This window comes from Stegastes partitus, unplaced genomic scaffold (assembly GCF_000690725.1).
Source record: "Stegastes partitus isolate 25-593 unplaced genomic scaffold, Stegastes_partitus-1.0.2 Scaffold1495, whole genome shotgun sequence".
NCBI classification, from domain to species: domain Eukaryota; kingdom Metazoa; phylum Chordata; class Actinopteri; family Pomacentridae; genus Stegastes; species Stegastes partitus.
Window position 1 is genome coordinate 136,073 of NW_007579226.1, and position 25,137 is coordinate 161,209.

At 38.4% G+C, this 25,137-nt stretch overlaps 2 protein-coding genes across 6 annotated transcripts in view; one reads left to right on the forward strand and one right to left on the reverse strand.

The window, feature by feature from the left end:
* Positions 1-7,220, forward strand: part of LOC103370884 (RNA-binding motif, single-stranded-interacting protein 3-like) — a 132,257-nt gene extending 125,037 nt beyond the window's left edge. For all 4 annotated transcript variants that reach the window (XM_008300067.1, XM_008300066.1, XM_008300068.1 and 1 more), the window contains 4 exons: positions 3,987-4,103; positions 4,378-4,464; positions 5,066-5,190; positions 6,299-7,220. In XM_008300067.1, coding sequence (XP_008298289.1) covers positions 3,987-4,103; positions 4,378-4,464; positions 5,066-5,190; positions 6,299-6,302 — 333 coding nt within the window. In that variant the 3' untranslated portion in view covers positions 6,303-7,220. The remainder of the gene's footprint in view (positions 1-3,986; positions 4,104-4,377; positions 4,465-5,065; positions 5,191-6,298) is intronic.
* A 3,016-nt stretch (positions 7,221-10,236) lies between these two features.
* On the reverse strand, positions 10,237-21,305 carry entpd3 (ectonucleoside triphosphate diphosphohydrolase 3). 2 transcript variants are annotated; one of them, XM_008300069.1, is made up of 11 exons: positions 21,126-21,181; positions 19,927-19,969; positions 17,072-17,209; positions 16,604-16,721; positions 16,171-16,330; positions 14,205-14,364; positions 13,853-14,080; positions 12,872-13,135; positions 12,675-12,785; positions 11,895-12,032; positions 10,237-11,134 (listed from the first exon to the last, which is right to left on the reverse strand). In XM_008300069.1, the coding sequence occupies exons 3-11, from the start codon at positions 17,204-17,206 to the stop codon at positions 10,946-10,948; spliced, it is 1,503 nt and encodes a 500-aa protein (XP_008298291.1). In that variant the 5' UTR covers positions 17,207-17,209; positions 19,927-19,969; positions 21,126-21,181; the 3' UTR covers positions 10,237-10,945. The 2 variants fall into 2 exon arrangements, with proteins under 2 accessions (XP_008298291.1, XP_008298292.1); XM_008300070.1 differs by lacking the exon at positions 19,927-19,969 and having other exon boundaries at positions 21,126-21,305.
* Between the last annotated feature and the right edge of the window lie 3,832 nt (positions 21,306-25,137).

Genomic DNA, 25,137 nt, shown 5'->3' on the forward strand with positions numbered 1-25,137 from the left:
TAATGATATTTTCATTTGATCCTTGTAAAGTCTGTTTCAATATTAGCTCTATAGATAAATCATTGATCATAATACTGATGTTTATTAACAATAACTGAGATATTACTGATGTTGGTTTACAGCTATAAGTCATGAATTAGTGTAAAAGGTGCTATAAATAGCCACAACTGTGAGCAAAGGTCAGATGTAAGAGCATCCATTAGTTTTTGGATCGTCTGGGAAGTAGAAATGGAGTTTGTGCACATGGGCTCGTATTCACAATGACTGATATTTAGTAAACACAAACAAAACAGGTGTGTTTGTGGATTCATAAATTTGATGAAAAAGATAGAAATGCAGATTACTGTCAAACACAAACATAACCTCCAGCCATGAAAAGTGAAGCCAGTGTGGCAGTGCCTTACCCCTACATTGTTTCTAATGTCCAGCAAAGGGCGACTCCTCTGGCTGCAAAAAGAAGTCCAATTGTAATGAGGTCTATCAGAAAATGACCCGACTTCTCCCTTGATCTGTCACATCACTAAACAGCTTCCTGATAAGTTTATGGCCTAATTGCTATTTTCAAGACTTTTTGAATGCATGGTGATCATTTTCTAAATTATGATCGAATTTAGAGGCCAATAGATGGTAAAGCAGGGTATGTTTATGATGGGTTTACCCTGTGTTTGATCATATCAGCATGCGTAGTGTCCTCAGGTTCTCCAGTCAGATACACCCTCACTCTTTACATCCATTTTAAAAACACCAATATGTAGAACATGTCAAAATGTGCTTTTGGGTCAGTGCGACTGATTTAGCAAGATTAAGCCACAATTCTCTCGGCTGGTGCTTAGCTAATGTCATTGCTACGGTATAAAGTAAAGTGTATCTTGAGGTATACGCTGATCAGCCACAGCATTAAAACCACAGACAGATAAAGTGAATGACATTGATCATTTCATTACAATGCACTACAAGTCTGCTCGTAAACCTTGGTTCCTGGTATTCGTGTGGATCTTACTCAGACACTTACAAGCTACCTAAACATTGTTCCAAAGCAGCCCAACGGCACTCCTTAAAGGCTCCCAGCAGGAGAATGTGCTGATACTGCAATAACTGCTCAGGATTGGCTGAAGGAACCCCTTCCTCGTTTTCTCTTTGAGTCGTATGGTGCAGCTGTAATATGTATTTTTCTTGATGCTTTAGCTGCAGATGCTTAAACTGCTGAGCTTGAAGGAGCATTGCTGTTACTGTCCTTCTCAGGTTAAAAAAAATGATTAAACTGTGAGCAGTTTAAACTCTGTGCAATACTTGGATCAACTGGAGATTGGTCAATGAAGGCATTCAGAGTTGAATGTTTCGTGGGTGAAAAAAAGGATTTGTTTCCACAGTGGTATTCGTAATTTGACAGTTATGATTTTAACTAAATAGAAAAGTATTTAGTGGCACATAATGTAAAGGTACATCGTATTTTATTTATCTTTATTAAAAAAGTTACTTGCCCTGGACAAGGCCTGATGTCAAACCCTGTCAACATTTCTCTAGTTTTGTCACTAGTCTGCATATGTGAGTGTCCCTGTGAAGCTTGCAGACATATGGATCTTAAATTACAGATTCTCAAATGTGAACCACTCAGACATCCTGTGTGTGATCAAAAGCAACCCTAGAAATAGTTCGAACCTTCATCACTTGGTATGTGTTTGCTTATGTGTGCTTGTGCTGTTGTGATCCTTCCCATGAAACCCTACAGATACACAGCTGCTATGACAACCGCCAGACAGCTGGGCCTGAGCCTAAAGTACCACAATTTAATACCTGTGTTCTTCTAACATCCTGTCTCAACATGTAGCCGTGGAGGTGCTGACTGCTCTCTGGAGCAATACTGACACATATCCACTGATGCTGTCTGTGCTCATGGGAAGTGTAGGCTGGTTAAACAGCTATCACAAATGAGCAGTGTTTACCGCTGCAGGGATGTTGCCAGGCATCTCAGCACACAGTGTGAGGAGTCTCCTATTAAATCTTTACAGAGCTGTTGAGGCTGTAGCAGAGCTGTACTGGAAAAGTAGCTCAGCGTATCAAGGTGTTAGGCTGCATCAAAGCCCTTCACTTTGAAGAGATTTACAGTAAAAGCCTGTCTGCTCCATTCACCAGCATGTTCTGTCAAGCCTGCCTGGCAAGCCGGCTGACTGGCTGAATTTCCATGTACAAAGTCAAACCATTTGTAGTCATCAAATTTAACTAAGTTGGAAGTCGAAACAACATTTTTTTTTTTTTTTTAGCTTGGTGTTTCTGTCTTAAACATTTCTTCTTGACTTGTGCAGCTTAAAAAACATTTTTTCCCCCATTTCAGTGAACACACAGACACACATTTTTGTGTGATAATTCATGGTTTGTGCTTTCTCAGATTGAATGCTGTTTTAGAAATCTAAATTTAAAGCAGTACTTCAACAAGTGTTTCACACACTTTAATATGCTGTAGATGTCATCTCAAATTGGTAATATGGACATTTTTACCTTTTCAATAACATACAATAACGAAGTAAACATGCTTTTAGAAATGTTTGCAAACTCAGGCCTCCTAAGACGTAAACGAAAATATCATAATTACAAAAATATACAGCAATTTATTAATTTGTAGAAGCTCCTTTAGCTGCCACCAGCTTCAAGTCTTCTTGGGTAACTCTCTGGAAGCTTCTCATACAAGGATTTGGGCAGCTTATCCCATTCTTCTTGGCGGATCATCTCATGTTTTGTCAGATTGGGTGGAAAGCGTCTCAACTGCCATTTTCAGGTCTCTCCACAGATCTACTATGGGGTGTAAGTCTGGGCTTTGGTTGAGCCATTCAAGAACAGTCAGAGACTTTTTCTGAAGCCACTCCTGTGCTAGTTTATATGCTGCATATTACTGTCATGGTGAAAGGTGAACCATCGCCCCTGATTCAGGTCATTGTGCTCTGGAGAACGATTTGTAACATATTACATGTAACATGTTGTTGCTGATGAAGAGAACCTTCATGCCATGATGCCGCCACACTTGACTATAAGAAACTTAAGTTGCTCCTTTCGATATCGAAAAGAGCTTCACAAACCACCCCAGTGCACAAAGGAAGTCATGGCCTGATAAAGCCAACAGAACCACATCATCCACAAAAATCAAAGACACGACACTGAAGTTCCCAAACTGGGCTTCCTCTTCCAAATTTACAGGTTTTCATTACGAATTGTGGAAAGACAGCAGAAGGAAAACGTTTTATCATGTTAAAATAAATCTTGCAACACAATAAAGTGCGCATAATGTGGCATATGAGCACTTTCTGAGGCACCTGCAGTTTGTGGTTTTATTTTAACAGTTGGATAGTTCTCCTTCTTATCAAAGCACTGCTGCCTCTCTCATATTCACAGGAAAAAAAATGAAGCTACAACCATGAAACTGGTTAGCTTGCCTTAGGAACACAATATCATAATATATTAACATAAGGACAATATATTAATATATATTGAGATCTAGGCTGGTAGGCACAATTTTGTTACCCTTCAACAGAGAAAGGCTTTGGGTTTCCAGTGTGCTTTATGTCTTTATCTTAAGCTAAGTTAACCTACTTCTTGCCATAGCTTCTTATATGGCAAACATACTGCATGAGTGAGTGCATCAGTTTTGTCATTGAAGTGTCAGAAAGAAAGGGATTTTTATTTATTGGTATTTCCCTTCAGATTATGGTTCTCCCAGCTCAGGTTTTACCTGAAAATCCCCCTTTCTTTGTCAAAGCTTAGTTTGAGATTTAGCTGTAGTTTGGTTTAAGCTTAAGATCATTTCCTCATTTATTTGGCTGCTTTTTCTTATAATCTTCACATTTCTTTCACTTCAGTTTTCCATTCCCTTCCCTTTCGAGAACATTTTATTTTAACTGACTCCACTGGTTGTTTATCACCTAATACATAATGACTGGTACTATCGGTTAGTAGCTATAACCTACCTGCTCATCCGTCTTTCCTTCCTGCCTCAGGGTGCTGTGATCACCCCAGCCGCGGCCATCGAGCCCAGTTTGTCTCTTCACCCCTCCAGTGTAATGGCTCCTCTCACCCAGCAGATGAACCACCTGTCTCTGGGCCCCACAGGCGCCGTGAGTCTCCTCTTTAGCCTCTCCCAGCTCATCTCGCTCTGCATGCGTGTGTGTGTTTATCTTGGGCTCGTAATATATTTGATATAATTAGCCCGTTGAGATTTGTATGACCTTGTCAGAGCAAAAGACACATAGCAAAGCTGTAAAATGTCCTTTTCTGTTTATGGTGGTGCTGTGCTGCTTCAGAACATAGTTGGCTGTGAAGCGGTTACAGAGGACACATTATTGTGCCTATATTATATTACTGTCTTTGCCCCTCCTTCTGCCTCTGCAGTACATGCCTGCTGCAGCGGCTGCTCCTATGCAAGGAACCTACATTCCCCAGTACACTGCAGTGCCTGCCTCTGCCATCACAGTGGACGTAAGCACAAAAGAAAAAGTTATTTAGTAAATTTAATCAGTAACCCATCATGATTTTCATTATCTGGTGCAGTAGGTTGAAAGTTTTGATGCTGTTGTAAGGACACAAAACGAATGTCAAATACTTTGTACAACTAATTTTACACCATAACCTCTCATATTATGGCTCCTGCGTTAGATGGAGGCTGCTACATGTAGTTCTAGTTTCAAATGGCTGTGCTCTTATCAGATGAAATCTGCAAATTTGTGAAAGTATTCTGGGAAACATCAGTGTCACTTAGCATTTGACACTTTGTATAGTTCAGGAAGAGAATTAATTTATGCTAAACTCCCAGAGGCCAGTTTCATAAGTTCTTACTAAAATTAGCATCAATTAAATGGAGCCTGTCTGACGCAGTTGAACCTTCCACCTTTAAGAAATGGAAAGAGAATTTATGTCTTTCGTAAACTTGTTGGGGTACTTAAATTTGTATCCCAGTGCTTTGAGGAAAGGAGGAGTCCTCAGTTTGCCTCACTTGTCCGAAGCTGCAAGTTTAAAATTAAACCTTGTAGCAATATAAGATTTCATATCTAATCCATTCTGTCTGTAACTTTGCGGTCAGGGCGTGGTGACAGACCCATCTCCACAGACAGCTGCCCCCTCCTCGCAGGACGCCAGCGGGCAGCAGCCTTTATCAGTGGAGAATACGGGAGATCATGCCACAGCCTACTCTTACCAGCAGACTAAGTACGTGCAACGAGTATATCGTCTATATTTCTTTCACAGTCTCCTTGTACAGCTGCTACAGATAGATATTGATATTGCTGTACAGCATCAGCTGCATTGCAGGTTTCTTTAATTCAAGTTTTGCTGCTTTACATTTACAACAACAGTTCTGTTGAGGCGTGTTGAAAGTGGAAAAAAGGATGGATGGAAAAAGATGGATTCTGACACTAAGTAGTGCATTATGGGATAACTCTGGCATGGCGTAAATGTTACTTATTGGTAGTTTTATCAGGATAAACGGAAGGCAGCTGTTTCAAACATAAGGTAAAGAGAGTTTTATTATTTTTTCATAGGTAAAACAAACAATAGCCAGGTTCCCATAAGGACATAAAATATTGTTAATACTGGCTATTGTGGAAGTATTTTCAATATACGGGGACAAAAGATGGAGAACAAAATAACAAACAAACACAGGCCTTTTTTCCGTGCAAAGTTCATCTGAAGTTAATATAGTAACCAGTCTGACTTCTAGTTAAAAGCTATCATCTTTTTTTGTACAGAATGTCCTCTTGCTGCAAGGACTCTGGACTTTCTTCATCACATATTTTGTAAAGCCATTAGAACGGCATGTCCCTGTGTTCAGTTTGAACAACAGGATTTGAACAAGAATGTCCGTTCAAGAACTGACTTGACAAAAAAAAAATGTTCTTGAAAAGATTCCCTCATCCAGGCATACATCATGAACACACTGTCAATCTCTTCATGTTTAGTTCATTGTATGTGGGTGGTAAAGAACCTGTTCATACAGAGAGACATCATGTTTGTAGAATGGTTTCCTACTTACAATTATAAATGATGATGAATAGTATTTGCAGTGTACAGAGAAAATGCAATGACACACTTTGCTGCTTTGGTTATAGAAACATGTCAACTCTAGCTTGTAAAACACAACCTTCTGTTTCTCTCTTTGCTGGTCTTTGTCTTGTTTTTCTGCCTCCTAGATAAAATGCTGGTGGTTTCCTGTACATCTAGCTGTTGTATAGAGACTGTTGTGCCTGTTTAGAAATAGTAACCTCGTCCACGGTTTCTTCAGTCACCCCCTTTTCACTGATTTTTCTGTCTCCTTTAGATAACAAGCCTGGTAGGAATCATCGCTGCATTGCCTTTAGAAGGACTGCACTGAGGCGCTTGAGACACCGAGAGAATCAAAATGAAACGGGACAAAAAATCTGAGGTGACAAGGACAACACTGAGGGAAGAATGCTTCCACTGTGCACAGGCACCAAATAAAAGACAAAATGAAGAAAAAAAAAATCAATTATCTTTCTTACCTGTTTGAACCAAGAAAAAGACTGAAGACAAAACAAATGATGGTTTGCTGAACTAGAGGACAATGAAATCAGTCGCAGTCTGCAACTTTGACTTTATCATTTTTCACCTTGAGACTGAACTTTGCCTCCAAAGGAAAAAGAGATGACATAGACTGAAATCTAAACTCAACCAATAAGCTGTACAGAAAAAAAAAGAACCTTTGAATGTGCAGGTAGATTTTCAGACTTTTTTATTAAAAAAGAAAAGAAGGAAGAAAAGTCTACAAAAAAAAAGACAGGCTGTCTTCCTTTGATATTAAGCTATATTATTTTCATTCTTTTTATTATTTGAGTAGTTTTCTAGAATATCAATGTTTTCGTAAATCTTTATTGCCTTAATTTTCTCAAACTTTGGGAAAAAGTTTCCATAGTGTTGAATTGTTTAAAAAAAAAAAAGAAAAAAAGACTGAGTGATTGAATGGTATGAGAGGTTTCTTAGAGCCTCAGAGATGAAATCTACAAAGCTATCTGTACAGGATTTAAAAAAGAAAAAAAGAAAAAGAAAAAAAAAAGGGTTGTATTTGTATGAAGATGATTTTAAATTATGTGGTGCAGTGCAGCTGATGTTGGTTGGTTAGAAAAAAAAAAAATCTTTAATGCGACTTGTGGGAAGGGTCAAGCCACTGCTTCCTGGAAAATGCAGTTTAGTTAATCATAGGATAAAATGTTCTGTCTCTCCACCTCATTTGTACTTTTCAGTTTTTTTTTTGTTTGTTTGTTTTTGATTGCTTTTTAAAAGGGTTTTTGCTTTGCCTGCTTTGCTTGTCTCACTGCAAAAAGAAAAGAAAAAAAAAGAACTTTTCTGACTTTGACAAAAAAGAAAAGCAGAAAAAAAAAAACGCTAGGATTTTTCAATGTGCAAAAAGCAATAGTTTTAGTAAAACTGTTGACAGTTTCTCGAGTCTTTCTTAACTGTTGAACAAAACGCAGCCTACAGGTGGCATATTTTATACCAAAGATGAAGAAACTAGATAGTGAAGAGATCTTCCTTATGTTGCTTTTTCTTTATTTTTTCACTAAAACTTTTTTCTTGCTTGTCATGCTGTTGGCGTGCAAGATGATTTTATCAGTGAATGAGAACATGCAGTAGGTCTTTAACACAATTGCCTCAACCATGTGAGATGTTTTGTTTGTCTGACGTGATGCTGATCTAAAGTGGCGCTGTTACATCTACTGAGAGATCTAAAACCCTGTGGAATATCGGCGTCTGCTTTTTAAACTTACGGCCGACTACGTCCTCCTCAGGCTGCATTGACCGACTTTACATCCTAAATGCCAACACTGGGACGCAGGAACTCACGATGACCGCTTCCCAAAATGCTCTAGATTTACTCGTTTGCATTTTTGAAATGCATAGTCTCGGCTCCATGCAACAAACTGTTTTTTGTCGCTGTCTTGCCAAACACAAGCCACTGAAAATGTGAGCAGGTCAATGATCTCTGTAAGAGGAAAGGGCATTTATGTAGAACAAAATCATTTCAGCTTACGTGTATTCTACTAAAAAGATAAGGAGATTTTGTTTAGTTATGTTTTTGTGCTGCCTTTTTTTTTGTCTTTTTTGAGAACTGATTATGATGTGTGAGCTGCTAAACACTTTTCAGTACAGGAGATTGAGGTTGTCTTGTGTTGGGTGTCTGTGGAAGAGGTACCCCTCCAGAATGACAGTAAAGTGACCATTCTGAGCCAGAATGAAGGTGAAAGGAGTAGGAACCTGCATTATTTGTGCTGAATAGGAGTGCAAACAGCAAATAAAGAGAAAATGCTATACAGACTTTAAGTGGCTGGCACTGGTTCTGAGGTCACACCCTCGAAGATGCACCCACCTGACCCTCCACCAATGAAAGGAAGCTAATGGAGACGCAGGAACGGATGGACATAGAAAAAAAAAAGTGGTTCAACCAAAATCAAGCAGATACAAACCTCTAGTGGAAAATAAATTATTGAAATGAGAGAGAGAGAGCGAGAGAGAGAGAACGAGAGTAGAGAAAAGCGAGAACAAAAAGTAATATTTATGAGATCTTTTTTGTACAGGTGTGTAAAAGAAGATGCAACAGAAATAACTTTGATGATGCTATTTTTTTATTTGCTTGGTCACATGCCTCCCATGTCTTTCAAATTGTGATTTTGAGAGTGTCTGTAGAACCAGTGGATATTGCTGTAGTTTCAAATGTATCTTTTTGTTTGTTTTTCGTTTGTTTTTTGTTTTCTTTTTAGACAAAACTTTCAATAAAAAAATATTTCAAACAGTCAATAATCATGTTGGAGTAGTTTGCAAGTCTGGTTCAGGAGGTTGCCACTAGAGCGTGCTGTTGTATTTTGTATGCATGTGTGCAGTTTGAAAGAAAAGTCACAAGGGATTTTTAAGTTGGCCAGTTAACACAGATACATATTATTTACCTTTAGAGGCAGATTTGTACTTTCATATTGCCTCTGCTGGTAAATAAAATAGCTCTGAAGAAGTAGCCACTTGTTTTTTAATCATGTAGCACCAAGTTTAATAGTAAGCCAGGCCAACCAAAACAAGATGGCGTTAGTAGATCAGTTTATTATTTACCTTCTGAACAGGGAGATCATTGTTATCAAAGCAGGAACAAAACAGTCATGCAACAAATGAAAATCATGCATTACTTTCTCCACTGCAGTGACAACAGCATTCCAGAGAATAATGCTCAAGTACAGTTAAATGTATGTAGAATGTCAAAACACAGACACACACACATGCACAGTTTTTATTCATGCTGTTTTCAGTTTGAAATGATGTTCGAGTCCCCTGGAAACAAACTTGTTTTGCTACACAATGGAATGCTTCCTATGTTCTCTTTTTGGTGTTGAAAGAATTGTATTAATATGATTACTGTCACAAGGACATTGCAGTTCAACAATAGGAAGAAAAAAAAAACACTGCTCACTGCTCTGACAGTAATCCAGCCTCATTGCTCCCTTTCAGTCATGACTGAGGGTTGGTAATGGTCTGAAGGTATACCAAAAGAAATCAGATATTGTAATCAAAGTTTTACATCTATGAAACCATCTCTGGCTCTTGGTAACTTTCTCAAGGCTGCACGTTGATGTAATCAGACATCTTTTATACTACATGAGCCCAGTGGCTGCTGGTGAAAACTTTCGGGGGGGGGGCAGCATCCAGGAAGTGTCCAATTAGTAAACACGTAGAAAAGACTAATATTGAATCTGTTAATAATACAAATATTGTTAATATGGCAAAAGAATGTGAACGTTATTATTGATTTTGTTATTATTTTGTTTGAATTAATTCAAATTTCATATTGTGTCTGAGAACTACTTTTTATCTGGTCATTAGTGGGACGACGCCCCTGTGCCCCGTATTGACCAGCCCCCACTACTGTATATATAGATCATATTTAAAACTGTTGATGTGGGGATTGTCAATGTTGGCATTTCTCAAAATACTCCACTGATTTGTCTTTCTAAAGTTTTTCATTGAATAAACAACTGAGCTAACCAGAGTACAGCTAATGTTAATGCAGTTCTCAGTTAAGAATGAAAATCTTCCCAGTAACAGCACATTGCAAGTAAGAAAAGCTTAAAACTGTTGTAGCACTGAATCGTTAAAAAAAGTATCTGAAGCTATTAATTCTTTATAAATACATTACTACAACCTTTATGAGTTCAATACACATGTATTTAAACATAATGAAACGACAAATGAAGTGGCACATTGCACATTCAATACATTATTTATTAGGGAGGTTTTCATTCAATAAATGTGGAGTATTGTTGTGAACCTATGGTTTCCAGACAGTTCATACAGAATATAAAAGACTACATTGTGGCAAAATGCTACCATTTTGTATGCAGATGCATTCAGTGCAAATACAAGTATAATACAAGAAGAAAAACACAGTTAGTAGGTGAGTAAATAACTCATGCTCTTGCCTAAGGGTCCATCTGAGCACTCATGTGAATGCACATATAGAATCTCATTTTGAGATAGAAAAAAAAAATTGAAAATACACAATGTGCAACAAAGACAAGCAGATGGGCGTTTCATGGCTGCTCTTTCATCATTGTTTGCTATTCAGGCAACCACTGTGTCACCCTTTTGTTGATCACAGTTAACTAAATACAAAAAATAAAATAAAAAATATTACTCAAATCTTGGCAAGCTTCCCTGAGGTACAAAATGAACTGTCTTCGTAATACTTTTTTTATTTTTTTTTTTACAGCTGCTGTTTACCATCTCAAATCTGAAGGTAACTCAAAGACTCAACAATAGGGCAGTTAATGGCTCAAGCTAAGACATTCTGATTAGTAACTTTCAGTACAAGTGCCTTGGCAGATGGTGGTGTAGCTCTCCAGCTACTTACAGAGTTTCAGCTGCCCCCAAGGCTTTCAATGGCAGATGACCCCCTTTGTAACTTACACTCTCAGTAGCAGTTCCGAACGAGGAAGATGAAAATTATGACGACAGTAACAATGGTTAGTGCTGAAAATAGAAAGATAAGGCCGGCAAAGACGGGGTCTGTCATGGGGGTGATATTTTTCACTTCAGACGGGATCATATTGGACATACTCAGCATGTAGCCCAAACTCCAGCCTATGCTGGTTTTCTTTACCTGAAGAGAAGAGAGGAGAACCAGTTACGTAAATGCCGCCAGTGCACCAGTGCATCGCCTTACATGTCTGGAGAAGTTGAAAAAGGCAAACGATCCTCACATGAAGTTACACGATTACAGCTCTAGGGCAAAAGATGAGTCATAAAACCCGAAGAAGAAAATCTGTTTTGTAACTCCGTCTATTAGGAGTCCCAACCACTACACTCCCAGATCCCCCAAAGGCTTTAAACAGCACACAGAGTACACTAATTCACTTGTTGGAAATTGGGAATATTGCCAGCTGTTTAGGAACAATCTTGTCCAGTCTTGTGTCTAAAGGCCAACCTCTATGCAATTTGGAAACTGGGACTATAATGTGTGACTCTGTAAGCGCTATTATCTTTCTTTATGACTCACATGGGATATACGGAATGTCATAGACCAGGAATCCCCTTTTGGTGAGGGAGTTCCTTTGTGAACACATAAATTGCATGGCTTTCCCTCTGGCATCAGCTCTTTGAAAGCAGATAACAAGTATGTCATCCATCTATCTCAGGCCCAGTGGGTGGCCTGATTCATACTTATGGACGCTAAAGGATGGTAAATGGCTGAGTAGCTGGTGAAACCTCACCCGCAACAACTCTCTTTACATTTTAGATGAGACATATTCTGATGGACATATTTTTTAAATATGACACAGTATAATTTTGTTGGAATACACTGGCTTCAGAGTTAGGTAAAAGACAACAGCAAGATGTGGTGTGACTTTTGTTCCACCAACCTCTCGTTCGAAGTAAATGTTTTTCCAGGTGTCTTCGTCAAACTTGTATCCATCTGCCAGCAAAGTGAGGACATAGTGAGCTGCATAACAGTAAGTCCTGAGGTATCTGGCAGAAATCCATGACTTTTGTTCTTTCAACTGAAAAGAAGAGAATAAAGATCAGAGTTTAGACTGTGATTAGGATGAACAAAGAACAACAATGAATTATACTGAATGCTGTTAACGAAATATCAGTGCCGAGACCAGACAGAGACAAAATATTGTGTTATCAAGACTGACTTCAGTTTACAGTTAGGATAAAGTACAAATTCATCCATCGCAAGTATATTTTTTCTCTTTCTTCGCTTTTTTTTTTTTTTTTAAACTCTCCACTTCTTCTAACTAGCTAACTTCTGAAATATCACATTTTGTCTAATATGTATATGTTGTATGTCCAAGAGTTTTATTTTGTAAGTTAGGTTGCCAGTAGGAACAGCTTTGACGTCAAGCTTTGAAGGGAAATAACAGCAACAAATTAAAATATAATGTTGTGGGAGCTTCCGTGCTAACCTTGCCTTTACTTGCCAAGAATATGTTGTCATACAGCTTGGTAAACCTCAGTCAGTGATGTCAGGGCAGGTAAAAAGTTCACCTTGGGACAAAACTTGATTACAGAGCAGATTGCTTCTGTTCTGTAATCTTGTCAAATTACAATTTCTGTTCATTTCTGTTTCCATATTTGTGCAAGACGTTTCTGTCTTTAGTGGCGTCCCCTCCATATATTTATCTTTAAGAACTTACCACTGTCCAGTGTGTGTGGCAGAAGTCTCTAACTGAGGCGTTGAATTGATCGAGATCCGTTGAGCCATTCATGAGCAGAGCCCTAGCAGTGTAGAAGAATCCCGCATATGCCTGGCAGGAACAATAGAAACATATCATAAGTTGTTTTGCATTTTTGTCTGCTTGCTCCACTGTGTTATATTTGCTCTCTGTGTTACCATAAAATCTCCAGTGACCGGTGGCTGCTCGACGCCATCAAAGGAACACTGTGATGAGGAGCAAGTCTTGAAATCGAATATCGACTTCACAATGCTTTCACAGCCGTCTGAGTTGGCGACTCCGACGAAGAATAAGTCTTGATCTGGGTTGTAGTTTTGTGGTTTCTTTGTGCACTCTGTGTCATAAATGGATGAGGCCTTCAAGGTGATATTAAAACCTTCAGGGTAGCAGGGGTTTATTATGTTGCCTGGGTCAGATGATTCCTGGAACATTAAAAGCAAAAAGGAAATGTGAAAAGAAGAAACACAGAAGGACATAACAAACAAGACAAGGGCATAAACAACAACAGCAACAAAAAAATAAGAATGAGGGACAGGAAGCCACATGGGAGGACGAGATAAGAGGAAAAAGTTTGGACAGTAATTCTTATGCATTTAAAGACTTCTTTGTGTATTTATCTATCAGCCATTCACGTAAATTCATTATTCTGATGTGAATACAAACTTTAAGGAAGATTTCATACTGGTGAGTTGCAGCAAATTTATACCCACTGCATAATCTAACAGCATAGCATATTTCTCCCTCTTAAATTGCTATTAGCTTCAAGAATGAGCTGCCAGAACTATTGCATTTTCCGCAGACAAGCTTGAAGAGAATTCATGGTTCAATCAATATCCTTAATGATATAATGCAGCCTTGACTGTTATCCTCTTGCCTGTTAGCAGCTCAAAGACAGCAGTGTCCACTAATCAATTCTTAACTGGGCATTAATGGACTTTAGCTTGCACATGCATGCAAAAAAAGGAAAGAAAAAAAAAGAGCAGACATTCTCGCTGCTGTGTGCACTTAAACGGGAACACAGAAATGTATAGGTATCTCAAGACAGAACAACCACTCTTATAGTATCAGGCACATATGACCTTCTGTTGTAGACACTTTCATTTGTGCACACGTTAAAGAAACAAGGAGAAGTTGTTCACCTGGATTACTTTGTCGAGAACCCTCTTCTCTGCTTCATTTTTGCCATAGCAGAGGAAGCTGTGAGTGTAGACATTGTAGGAGTAACCATATAGTTTGACACGCAAGTAGTCAGGCCCCTTGAGATCCTCCTGGATCGAAAAAGCAATCTGTGTTGATGCTCCACCAAGGTCCATGGAACCCACTGTTTTTGCCCCTTCTGGACGTACATATCTGTTCCATAGGTTTTTCTGCAAATCGGATGAGAAAAGGAAATATTAGATGAAACATGTTTGTGAAGTAACACTTTTCCCCCTATTTTCACCTGTAAACAGACATTTTTGATAGACCAAACAGATAATGACAGTGTCTTACTTCTAGGAAGTTTCCCATTAGGTAGTTGACAGTGATCCACCCATACAGCCCTTCTTCCTGACCAGTAATGATGGAAGCATTTTGGAAAATAAAGGGCAGTGCACTCAGGTATTCTTTGAGACTCGCCAGGATTTCATTGGACCTCTGTTCATCCTTCTCACTTACAGCAAAGCAGAAAAAGGCATAAGATTAGAGATTGTACAGAAAACACAAGTCGAAAAAAATTGAATCAATATTACAAAAATAGTTTTAAAATGTGAGAATTTCACGTATTTGTTCTGTTGCAGAAATGAGAAGATTGATGCCACTCATGTGTTTACACAAAATATGAAGCTAAGGATAGCCAGCTAGCCTTCCTTTGTCCAAAGGTAGACACAAATCAATCTAGTGGAAATTGAAACATTTTCAAAAACAGTAACATACAAAATGCAGTCTTTGTTTGGTAGGTTAGCCTTGAGACGATATTTTTGGATGCCTTTAAATGACAGTTGTTACATATGTATGCTAAGCTAAGCTAAGCTAAGCTAACCCCCTTCTGTTTCCAGCTTTAAATTTATTGTACAGATATGACAGTAATACTGACATTTACATCCTAACTTTTGTTTTTTCCAAAAATCACATCAATATGCCAACATTAGTAACAGCCTCCTCTAAACTGCAGTGGGCATTTGCACAAATTTGGCTAAGTACTAAAACGCTTGACATTTTTACTTTGATTTGTGTGAAGTTTAAACATCCATCCATCCATTATCTATACACCGCTTAATCCTCATTAGGGTCACGGGGGGCGCTGGAGCCTATCCCAGCTGACTTAGGGTGAAGGCAGGGGACACCCTGGACAGGTCACCAGTCTATCACAGACTATCTACACTTAGAGACAACCAAGCACACTCACATTCACACCTACGGACAATTTAGAGTCACCAATTAACCTCAGCATGTTTTTGGACCTTGTAGGAGGAAGCCAGAGAACCCGGAGAGAACCCACACTGCACGGGGCTCCATGCAGAAAGATCCCGGTGCCCCCACCGGGATGCAAACTGGCAGCCTTCTTGCTGCGAGGCAACAGTGCTAACCAACTGCGCCACCCTGCAGCCCTAAATTAAAACATGTCAAACAAAACTAAATGTTGTATTTCTCAACTAGCATAAGTAGTGAACACAATACTAAGGACCAAACCAGCCTTCGGACCAGCAGCCTAAACTGTGTAACCTTCAAAACTCAGTAACTACTCACTACTGTGAGAAGACCCCATGTGTGGACTTCCCACCAGCTGAGCTCTTGAATTTTGCCTCAGCCTGCAATCTAAACATGTTTTTACTGCTGGGGCTTTCTGGTGACTCAGTGGGGGGAGAAAAAAAAAGGCTGGATTACCAACCAGGCAAAGTAGGCAAATGCCCAGAAGGCCAGACTTTTATTCTAATCAGTTTCTGATTACTTAATTTGCATAATCACCTTTTTTTTTATCAATAGGGTATCAACTGTGATTGTTCTCCATCTTGAGCTCTTATTATCGAAGATGAACCCTTTTTTATTAAGACTTTAGCTGGCTTTACTCCTTATCAACAGGTGTGATGATTGCTTTATTTAGTCCTTGATTCAGTGCATTACATGTCAAAAAATAGTGAAACACACCCATGATTATTCCCTCAGGTCCAAGTTAATATATTTAAATTGATCTGCTTTGTGTGAGCAACAGTCAAAAAAACCCAAATCTTGATTTAACTGTCATAGTAACACAGAAAACTAGTAGATATTCACATTTCTCAAGAGGGCACCTGTGATTTGTTTTGCATTTTTGTTCCCAAAAAAAAAAAAAAAAAAAAGCTTTTTATCACCAAATTAACTGATCAACTAATGATTTCATCTCTACTGTGCTGGTTGGTTTCTTGGCTGAGGACATATGACTATGGGGGCCCAACAAGTGGAAAACCAATATGGTGCATTTAAACTGCAGCTTTCTTACTGTAACAATCTCATTCCAGCAGTAGCTCCCAGAAAGAGAACCGTGTTCTTGTGTTTTTGAACAGGAATTTTTTGGGTGACTTCATCCATGCAGCTTCTGAATCCTTCCCATGCTTCAGCATCTTTCTGTGGGTCCACTTTCATCTCTGAGATAGCAATACCTGTGGGCACAAAGCCAAGCTGAAATCTTATTTTTAAGTACAGACATGCTTGTGACATTTTAAATTTGATAAGGTTTTACAGAGCATGTCTGAAATTTTAAAAGTGCTTAGTAGGTTTTGACTTTATTTTTTTTTCTTTACATCACATTTGCTTTTAGGTCACGACTTGCTATATGTTATTTGATAATCTTCGTAAGCATTTTTTTAGAATCAGTATTAGAAAGCATGCAAAGGCAGGAGTTTGCACCTCTTGCTTTTGAAACAGTGACTCACCAGAGACTCTGCAGTTCATTACTTCAGTCACTATTCCTGTTTCATTTGACTTCTCCCCTGGCCATTCATACAGGTACACATTGGAACGAGATGAACCCGAGTCGATCACTATGCCGTACTAAAATAAATAAAATAGAAAAAAAATCATGTTACAAGGACATGTGCTTTGATCTGTCTAAAGACTGCATTAAACTGCAGAGAGGCTGCTGTGACACCAACCAGCCTTCCTCAAGACCACACATGGTTTAGCAGAACCAATATCCATTACCAAGCTTAATGACAAGAAAGCCTTTTCCTCTGACCCTGACATCTGGACAGTGTTTGGCATCACATTCACAGTCTGTTGAAGCTGGAGTGTTTGTATACTTGCTTCAACATAGTGTTACTTTCTCAAAATGAAAAAAGATCTACAACCAAATGGTGCATGTTTATGAGTGAGTACATGAACATTTGTGCATGTGCATTCACCTCTAAGCTGTACTCTTTAGTGCTCCAGGTGTCCTGGATGACAGCAACAGCAACAAGGGCAGCAATACTGGCCAACAGGAGTAGCAGCACAACTGCTATGCGACACTTGTAGCCCATTTTCTTTTTCGAAGCCATTTCCTGTTGTCAAGAAATAGGGTTAGAAAAAGACAAGAGTGTTTCTCACTAAAAGCTTCTAAGCAATGTCAAACAAACTGGCAAACCTAATCAGAAAAAAAAAATATAAAAAATTCAAACATGACTTGGTGTGTGAAGTGTTCTTGCAGTTAAAATGCTAACCTTTTGCCAGAGACTATGATATCTGCAGTGAGATCAATGGAGAAAAATGTCTTAAGCAAAAACATGGAATAGGAATTTGCTGTGACATGCAGAGGATAGTACAAGCCTCTCTCAGCTTAAGCCTCTCTGGAGAAAGTAGAGGATTTGAGGTGTGGTTTAAGAACTTTGGAAGTTGTCAGTTCCTACCACTGTAAATCGTCACCAGCTTTAAAGGGGTTTGTCAGACAGCAAGAAGAAAATCTGTCAAAACTGTGCAGTTTTTTTTTTTAAAGGATGCAGTAATAGCAATGCTGCTGTCTCATGAAACCTTTGCACATTTAGGAGAAATCTTGATTTGCTTATGTAACTTAAACTACAGATGCAGTTGGACCTAAAAGCACTAATGACAATCTTGTTGGTGAATTATGTATCCACCTAATTCACAACACAACACCGACCATCTGAACTTGTTGATACAAACAGATGACAAATTTAATGGTGGTGGAACTGTGGGTCCAAAATTGTGTTTAACATCTAATCAGCACATGTTTCACATCATGTTGGCACTCATCAAACCATTCAGTGACCCCTTGTGCCCTGTGGAGGGGTGATCCTGGTCGAGCTCACTCCCATCAAGACTGACATGTTTCATCATGGGATAAAGGTGGATCCACTTGTCCTCTAAGAAGACAAATGGATCCAAATCATGTCTGAAAAATCCCCCCATAGTAAATTAGAACCACCTGATCTCATCACTGTAGAGGTCAAAGGTTCAGGGTTTTAATTTGTCACCCGTCTGTATCTCATAGAAGGATTGGAGAGTACATAGAGCTAAACTACAACATGCAACACACACTTGCCGCCACATTTCAATAATGCACAAACCCCACTGGACAGGAAAACCTTTGAAGAACATTCGATGTGTTCTATGTCACTCTGTCCTACTTTACGTCAACCACATGGAAAAAAACATTGACCTCAGAGAAAGATTTTTTCACTCTGTCACGATCTTTGGTTTTCTTTGTAGTTTATTTCCTGTTTTTCCTTCCTTTTCAATTGTCTGCCCCACCCTTATTGCTGTCTGATCTTGTCTCATCAATGAGCCGCTCTGTGTATATATAGTCTTGTCTCTCCCTGTTTTAGTTGCCAGGTTGTCTGTTTATCTGCAGGGCTTCTCTCTGTGTTCTTCTGGTTTGTGCATGTAGACTTTTGTACCCTTTTCTTTCACTTTGTTTCTTGCTTCAGTTTGTTCTCAATGCTTTTCTTGCCTTCCAGTTTTTTTTCAGTTACCCTTTATTTGCTCCCTGTTTTTTTGATTAACCATTTAGACTTTAGTTGTCTTTGTATCAGCTTAGTCCACAGAGCTCACTTTCATTTGTTTTTAAAACCCGCCATCTGTGACAGCTCACACAACGCAGTCAAATTCTGATCTTGTTCATAAACATTACGCGCCAGAAACTGCTCTGAGTTGTGTTTACTCGATGACAGGAAACCGTGTTTAATTCCAGATCCACAACGCAGGCTTTGATGAAGAAAAAGCATATGCATTTACAAGAAAAGAAAAAAAAAAAAATCTCATATCCTTGACTGTTCCCTTCCCAGCAGCCTCTTACGTGAATTTCTGATGAAGTCAGTAAATCCCAGTATGGCTGCAATTACAGGCTGCAATTACCAGTCACGCACAAACTTTGAACACATGGACAAACGCACACCAGGAACTCACTACTCCTTTTTCTATTCTAATTTTATATTATAATTGATTCCTCTGGCATTTTTTTTTTTTTTTTTATGTGTTTAATGTTCTTCTTAGTGATTTCTGCTATCTTTGTTGTAAAACTGCAATTAGCAATGTCTTGTCATGAAATAGCAAGGACAGAATATATTCCAAACTAGCAAGCATTTCTTTATTAACAAAGAAAACTGTGAAATGAGTGGTCAAACAAAATAAAACCTCAACGTCTTATTTGATCATCCTTTGCCTAAACTTGTTGAAACTACCACATCATACTATTTTCAGCAATGGCTTGTCAACATTATAATTACCACCGTGTGTCAGAGGATATTAGATAGTGCTGTCTCAGCCGTGTCAAAAGCACTTTTATCAGACTAACAGACACTTAGTGGATTAAGCAGAACCGCATATCTTATTTCTATCTCCCTCACTTTTGTCTTAATGTTAAGTTTTCATTTTAAGATGCATAAATCCAAAAATAATATTTAACTCATTTTTTATCAGCAGTCTGAAATAGCACTTTAATGTCAATATTTGTTGTTCTTTTAAATTACAGCACTTAAAGTTACCACAGCAACTTCTGTGAAAACAAGCAGGCTGAAGCTGCCGACAAGGTGTGATTACAACCAGGTGACAAGTCAACAAGCACGTCTCATGTTTCTGACAGATGTTGCCTTTGGTCTGTTTAACATTTTGCAGATGTGTGAGATGTGGTTTGAATTTCGGTGGCTTTTTGTTGTGTCTGTTGTCTTATTTTCGCTTCCTCTTCCCTAAAGCTTGGTCTCGGTGGGGTATTGTCAGGTCTCTGCTAATGCAGTACGAGAAACAAGAAGTAGGGGTTTCTTACATCAGCGTTTTTTGCTGTTAAATCTTTACATTGGCCTGCAGCCCTGCAAAGACAAAGAACATGTTCTAACTCAACCACCTTGAATGAGACGCTGTATGAGTTCATGTTTGCAGTGTGTCTGAATACAAATACAAAACCTATTCATTTGCACCTGTTGAGGAAGAAAAGCGTTTTGTTATTTTGTTCTTTTTGATTCATATGAAGACAAAAATATCTGAACACACAGAATGAAATGAGCTCATTGACCTCATGCATTAGTGGCCGGACAGTCTAGTCATTAATCAGTGTTGTTCATGTCAATGACTTTTAGTGGCCGCCCACTGTCATAGTTACAAACTAGTTATCAAATTTTTCAAATAGCAACTCTCAGGGTTAGGGACAGAGTGTGCACTACTAAAAAAAGCAATTCCTTCCTTTAATTGGATTTTTTTTTAGTTTTTAATCTTGACATCTTTAACATTTTTACTGTATTTTGTTTTTCTCTCTAACAACTTTCTTACAGTCTTCTGGTTTTTGAAACAAAAACTAAAAGTATAAAAATATTTAGTGCAATTTAAATGTCTTGTGGTTGCAAAATTCAAAATGCAGCAAAGCAACAATATTTCTACTTGAATATGATATTATCAGCATTTTTGCTCCTAAATGAAAATGACTGACTTCTACAGGATGCTGAGCTTTGACTGTGACTTTAAGAGGTTTTGAATTCACTTGATGCTCAGAGTTCCGGTACATTTCGTGCATTTTACCAGGTTGCAGAAAAACCACAGACATTGAACATGATGTGCCACTGTCTGCTGTCCACCGCTAGCCAGAACCACAAAAACCATATCTTGCTGAACATTTCCTGCACAGGATGAACAAAACCCTCAGCGCTACCGAACAGGTTCTTCAGTTTAAATGAAATTTAAGGTAAGCCAGAGGAATCAGCAAGGGAATCAAATAACTCATATTTCTACACTGGCTATTGCCTGTGCGTGTAGGGACTGGTGCTCATAAAGGTGTGGAGGCAGTATCACATGCACACATTCCAGCAGATTTAACTGAATCACACAATACTCTAACACAATGAAACAAACTCAACTGTTAATGAACCCTTTGAGCATAAGCTTTTGTTTTGCTTTGTTTTGTTGCTAACTGGTAAATATCTCTTGTGTTGACAGGTACAGTGAGTGCATGTGAGGAAATTTGTTTGCTCTTACCTTGACGAGCTGGTTTGCAGATCCTGGTTTACAGAGGGAGTGAGATAGCTGCAGAGAGGGGATGAAGAAGCAGAGTGGGAAATGGGAAAGCAGCAAAGGAAGGGAGAGAGAGAGAGAGAAGGAGGGTAGTGCGAGTTGAAGAGATCTAACGAGTGACTGGCCCACAGGAACACGAGTGGTGTAGCATAACACAACTGAGAGTGAGGACTAAGAGGAAACATGGGAGGAGCAATGTATTCAAACTCCAGTTTTCACCACTCCCAACAGCGCACCAGAGCAGCCAGCCCAGTACACACAGCAGGGTAAGGTGCAGGGCTGCTTCTCACTCAGGGCCTGTGCTGATGATGAAGCACAGTTACAAACATTTGTGGGTATGAATAAAACAATGTGAGAAGAGAGGTGGGGAGCAGTTGGTAAGTTAATTGATGTAATCAATAACACAAAGTGCAGTGTGGCTGACCGTCTGCTGCAGGGTTATCACAAAGTCAGCTCTTCTTTGATAGACCCAAATTGAAGGACAATAGACACAATCAAAAGCAAAAGCTCTGTACTGTATCAACAGTCAAGGATTTGTTGACACCTGCACGCACCCACTTCTTCCCAATGCTGTTCTCACAGTCAGAACTGTGAGTCATTTATGTGACAAATGAGTCATTAATGTGTCTGACAAAGTACTTTTCTTCCAATGGAACATTGTGTCATATGTTTGCTTTGCTTTAAGGACAGACAGTAAAGTGCTGACAGCACACTGTAATTTGTGTCTGCACTTGTTTGTACACTTGAGTGTTTTTGTAGCATGTAGATGTGTTTGGAGAACACTGTTTTGCTACGCTTTCAGTAAACACGAGAACTCCTTGCACGTATATTTGTTCATCAGTCTGTGTAATATCACTTGTGGAGTCCTGAAAATGGGATACAAAGGACGAGAAAAAATATTAAAAAGGCGACATTATTTCAATAATAAAAACTATCAACAAGAAACAGAACATTTATAGGTTCAAGCAAATGAACAACCTAACACTAAAGCCACAGGTGGTGAAATAAGTTGAAAACTGCCCAGGGGATAAAAATGAGTCAAGCTTTACACTGTTCTTTATGTTTATCCAGGTTGCAAGTACACAGTGAATAAAACTGGATTTTCAAAGCTTAGAAAAAACAGCTGGCAGCTGCAGAATAATTCTGTTATTTCATGGTGTTTGGCAAGGGCCCAACATTAAGACAACACTGAAGTATTGTAAGGTGTGAGAGAAGGGGTTAAAGGCCTTATGAAAATAACTGGAAAAAAAACATAGTGTCTATCACACCTTACAGAGGAGAACTGAACTTAGCACTGAGCTGATGAGTATTAAATCCTATTTCAGAGTGCTAAACAACTGAGGTATGCATGTGTAAAAATGACTATAATCTGACAGAAAAGTTGCCTCAAGTGAGCTTCTACAATGCAGCAGAAAATGTCATTTTTACATGTCAAAAGACACCAACTCTTTGACTAAATTTACTTATCATTTAAGTCGCATGATGTTTAAAAGTCACCTTTCTCATCTGTCCAAATTAAAAGATAGTTGTGTTATGTGACTTTTTGAATATCTGTGAAATTCTTGATAGAGACGACAAGGTTATCACATTAAAACATTTTGTCTGTGGTCAAAATCATGGATTTAGTTTTACCTGCATTAAGAACTAATCTATGGGTTTTGAGTGCAACTTGTAAATCAGCAAGCAGTGGACAACGGACTCAGCAGCATAATATACAGCATCTATGCTACAGTGCTAAATTGTATCATCAGCATAAAGATTTGCATTCTACCGAGTTACAGGAGAAACAATATCATCCATATAAAGACTGAACAAAACCCAAGGCCCAAGATCGAGCCTTGTGGGACACCTTTTGTAATTTTCACAAATTTCTGAATTCAACACTCTTATAGCTACTGAAGGCCGCATGTCCCTACCATATTTTTGAAACCATTTATAAGCAGTTGAACCAATTCCATTACTGTGAAGTCTTTTTTTAAAAGCAATATGTAGTATATGAACTGTATTGAATGCCTTTGAAAGAACAATAAAAAACTGCATATTGTTTCCTTCTATCTAACACCATAAGAGTATAACTTAAAAGAAGTGTGGCAGCAGTAATCAGGCTGTGATAGTCATTAAAATGTCTTTAATTTCTGCTTAAAGCGAATTGGGAGAATTGATTTTAATCTAATTGTTTATTGGACATTTTAAGATTTTGCAAGGCACGATTATTTACAGCCAGCTTTAAAAAGAAGTGATTTAGACGAGGAGAAAAAATCTGATCAAGTAAAATAATGAGATTTTAGAATCAACGAATTCAAATCTAAAAAAGCAGTTTAGTTCTATTAACAGTGGAGATGCATTCATTTCTAAGTTGCCTAAAACCAAGCATGTGACTGAGGTTTCTGGTACATCTAACATGAGTCCAGCTCTTATTTCTCGCCTCAAGTGAAGATGAGATTTCTGCTGTGAAACAGGGACTTGCTCTATTCTGTAGTCTGCATTTTTGAAAAGCCACATTGCTTGTCAACTACTGAATTCAAATGTTTGCCATTAAAATGGTCCAGAGATCATTTAACATCTGGGATAAAACAAAATGTGAATATTACTTGCCTTCTTTATTTAAGAAGGCTTGCACATCAAAATGCTTCAATTTCTGTGTAATCCCACTACATGGATATCATTTTTTTAAACTTAGTGCTTTCAACACAAGCTTTTGGACAAACTCAAATACCCCTGAAACAGTGATATAGTTAAGATCAAGTCAATTAATAATGATTTAAGAGGATCTTTAAAAGTTTCCCCGTAAATAATTGTGAAAGCTAAAATCTTCCACAGACTTCTTTTGAATAAAAATGAGGCAGATTTAGTTTCAAAACACCCAAATTAATCAGTTTTTTAAAGGAGACAGAAGATCAGCTAAAATGAAGAGGAAGTAGAGGCCTATGTGCAAAAAAAACCCAAAAAAACAACAGCTTTCAACTGTGGCTGCATTAAGAAGCACACAGGTTGTTGATGACTTGTCCTCAACCGGTCCTATTTCCAAGTCATTCATTGTTTATCTCAGTCAGATGAAACAATAGGTCTGTTTGTGAATTACGATTTTCAGCTGGTTTAACTTGTCCTGTTGCTTAATGTTGCTGACATTTATGTGACTGAAACCTGAACCTTTCCTGTTTTTAAAAACTGAACAATTAAAATTACCAGCAGCTGGAGTACCTGAATATGAGGGGCAGCCATTGAGATAAGGACTCACAGTGGGGGAAACATTAATCATTGTGGGACCTTTGGCTCTGGAACAGGGACTCAGACACATCAAGGTTAATATAGGAGCCTGTGGATGGTTGACAGGCAACAATTTGCTCCACTATACGAAGTAGTGACATTTTTGTAGTGCTGTAGAAACCTGTAGTAGAAAATTACAAATTTAACCTAAACCAATACTTTCACATGTCAGAGTCAATTTCTTTCTTTCGAGGGTGCAACTCAGCCTCCGAAAACAGATTCATAGTGTGGATGTAAAAAATGTCATGTCACATTTTATGCATTACAAACTGGAGGCAAACGAGAGATAATGAAGTTTTCAGTGGAGGAAGTGTACAATCAGAACTGTCCAATTCCATCAGGGGAACTGCTGGATGCAGGGTTTTTGGAGAATGGCCTATAGAAGGAACTCTGTCAATATCAACCTCTTGTGAGCCAACACACTTTATAGGGGTCAATACTTAACAATTGGAGTGTACCTTTAACCAAGTAACTGCTTTAAGCTGTCTTATTGTAATTGTTGAGGCCTTCATTTTGTTTTTGTTGCAATGAGTGACGTATTTGGGGACAAATGAAAAAAAAAAAGTGTACTCTTTTTTTTTTTTTAATACATTGAAAAGGGATTAGTAATACATGTGTTTAATTTGATATTTTGATTTGAAAAATCTGTCTGGGATTAGGATTTCTCTTCTCTTCTCTTCTCTTCTCTTCTCTTCTCTTCTCTTCTCTT

Coding starts and splice junctions, on each gene's coding strand:
- entpd3 (XM_008300070.1), bottom strand. CDS start 17,206: ATGGCTTCGAAAAAGAAAATGGGCTACAAGTGTCGCATAGCAGTTGTG. Junction 16,722..17,071: donor CTAAAGAGTACAGCTTAGAG/GTGAATGCACAT, acceptor TATTTATTTTAG/TACGGCATAGTGATCGACTC. Junction 14,365..16,170: donor GCTGGAATGAGATTGTTACA/GTAAGAAAGCTG, acceptor CTTTGCTGTAAG/TGAGAAGGATGAACAGAGGT.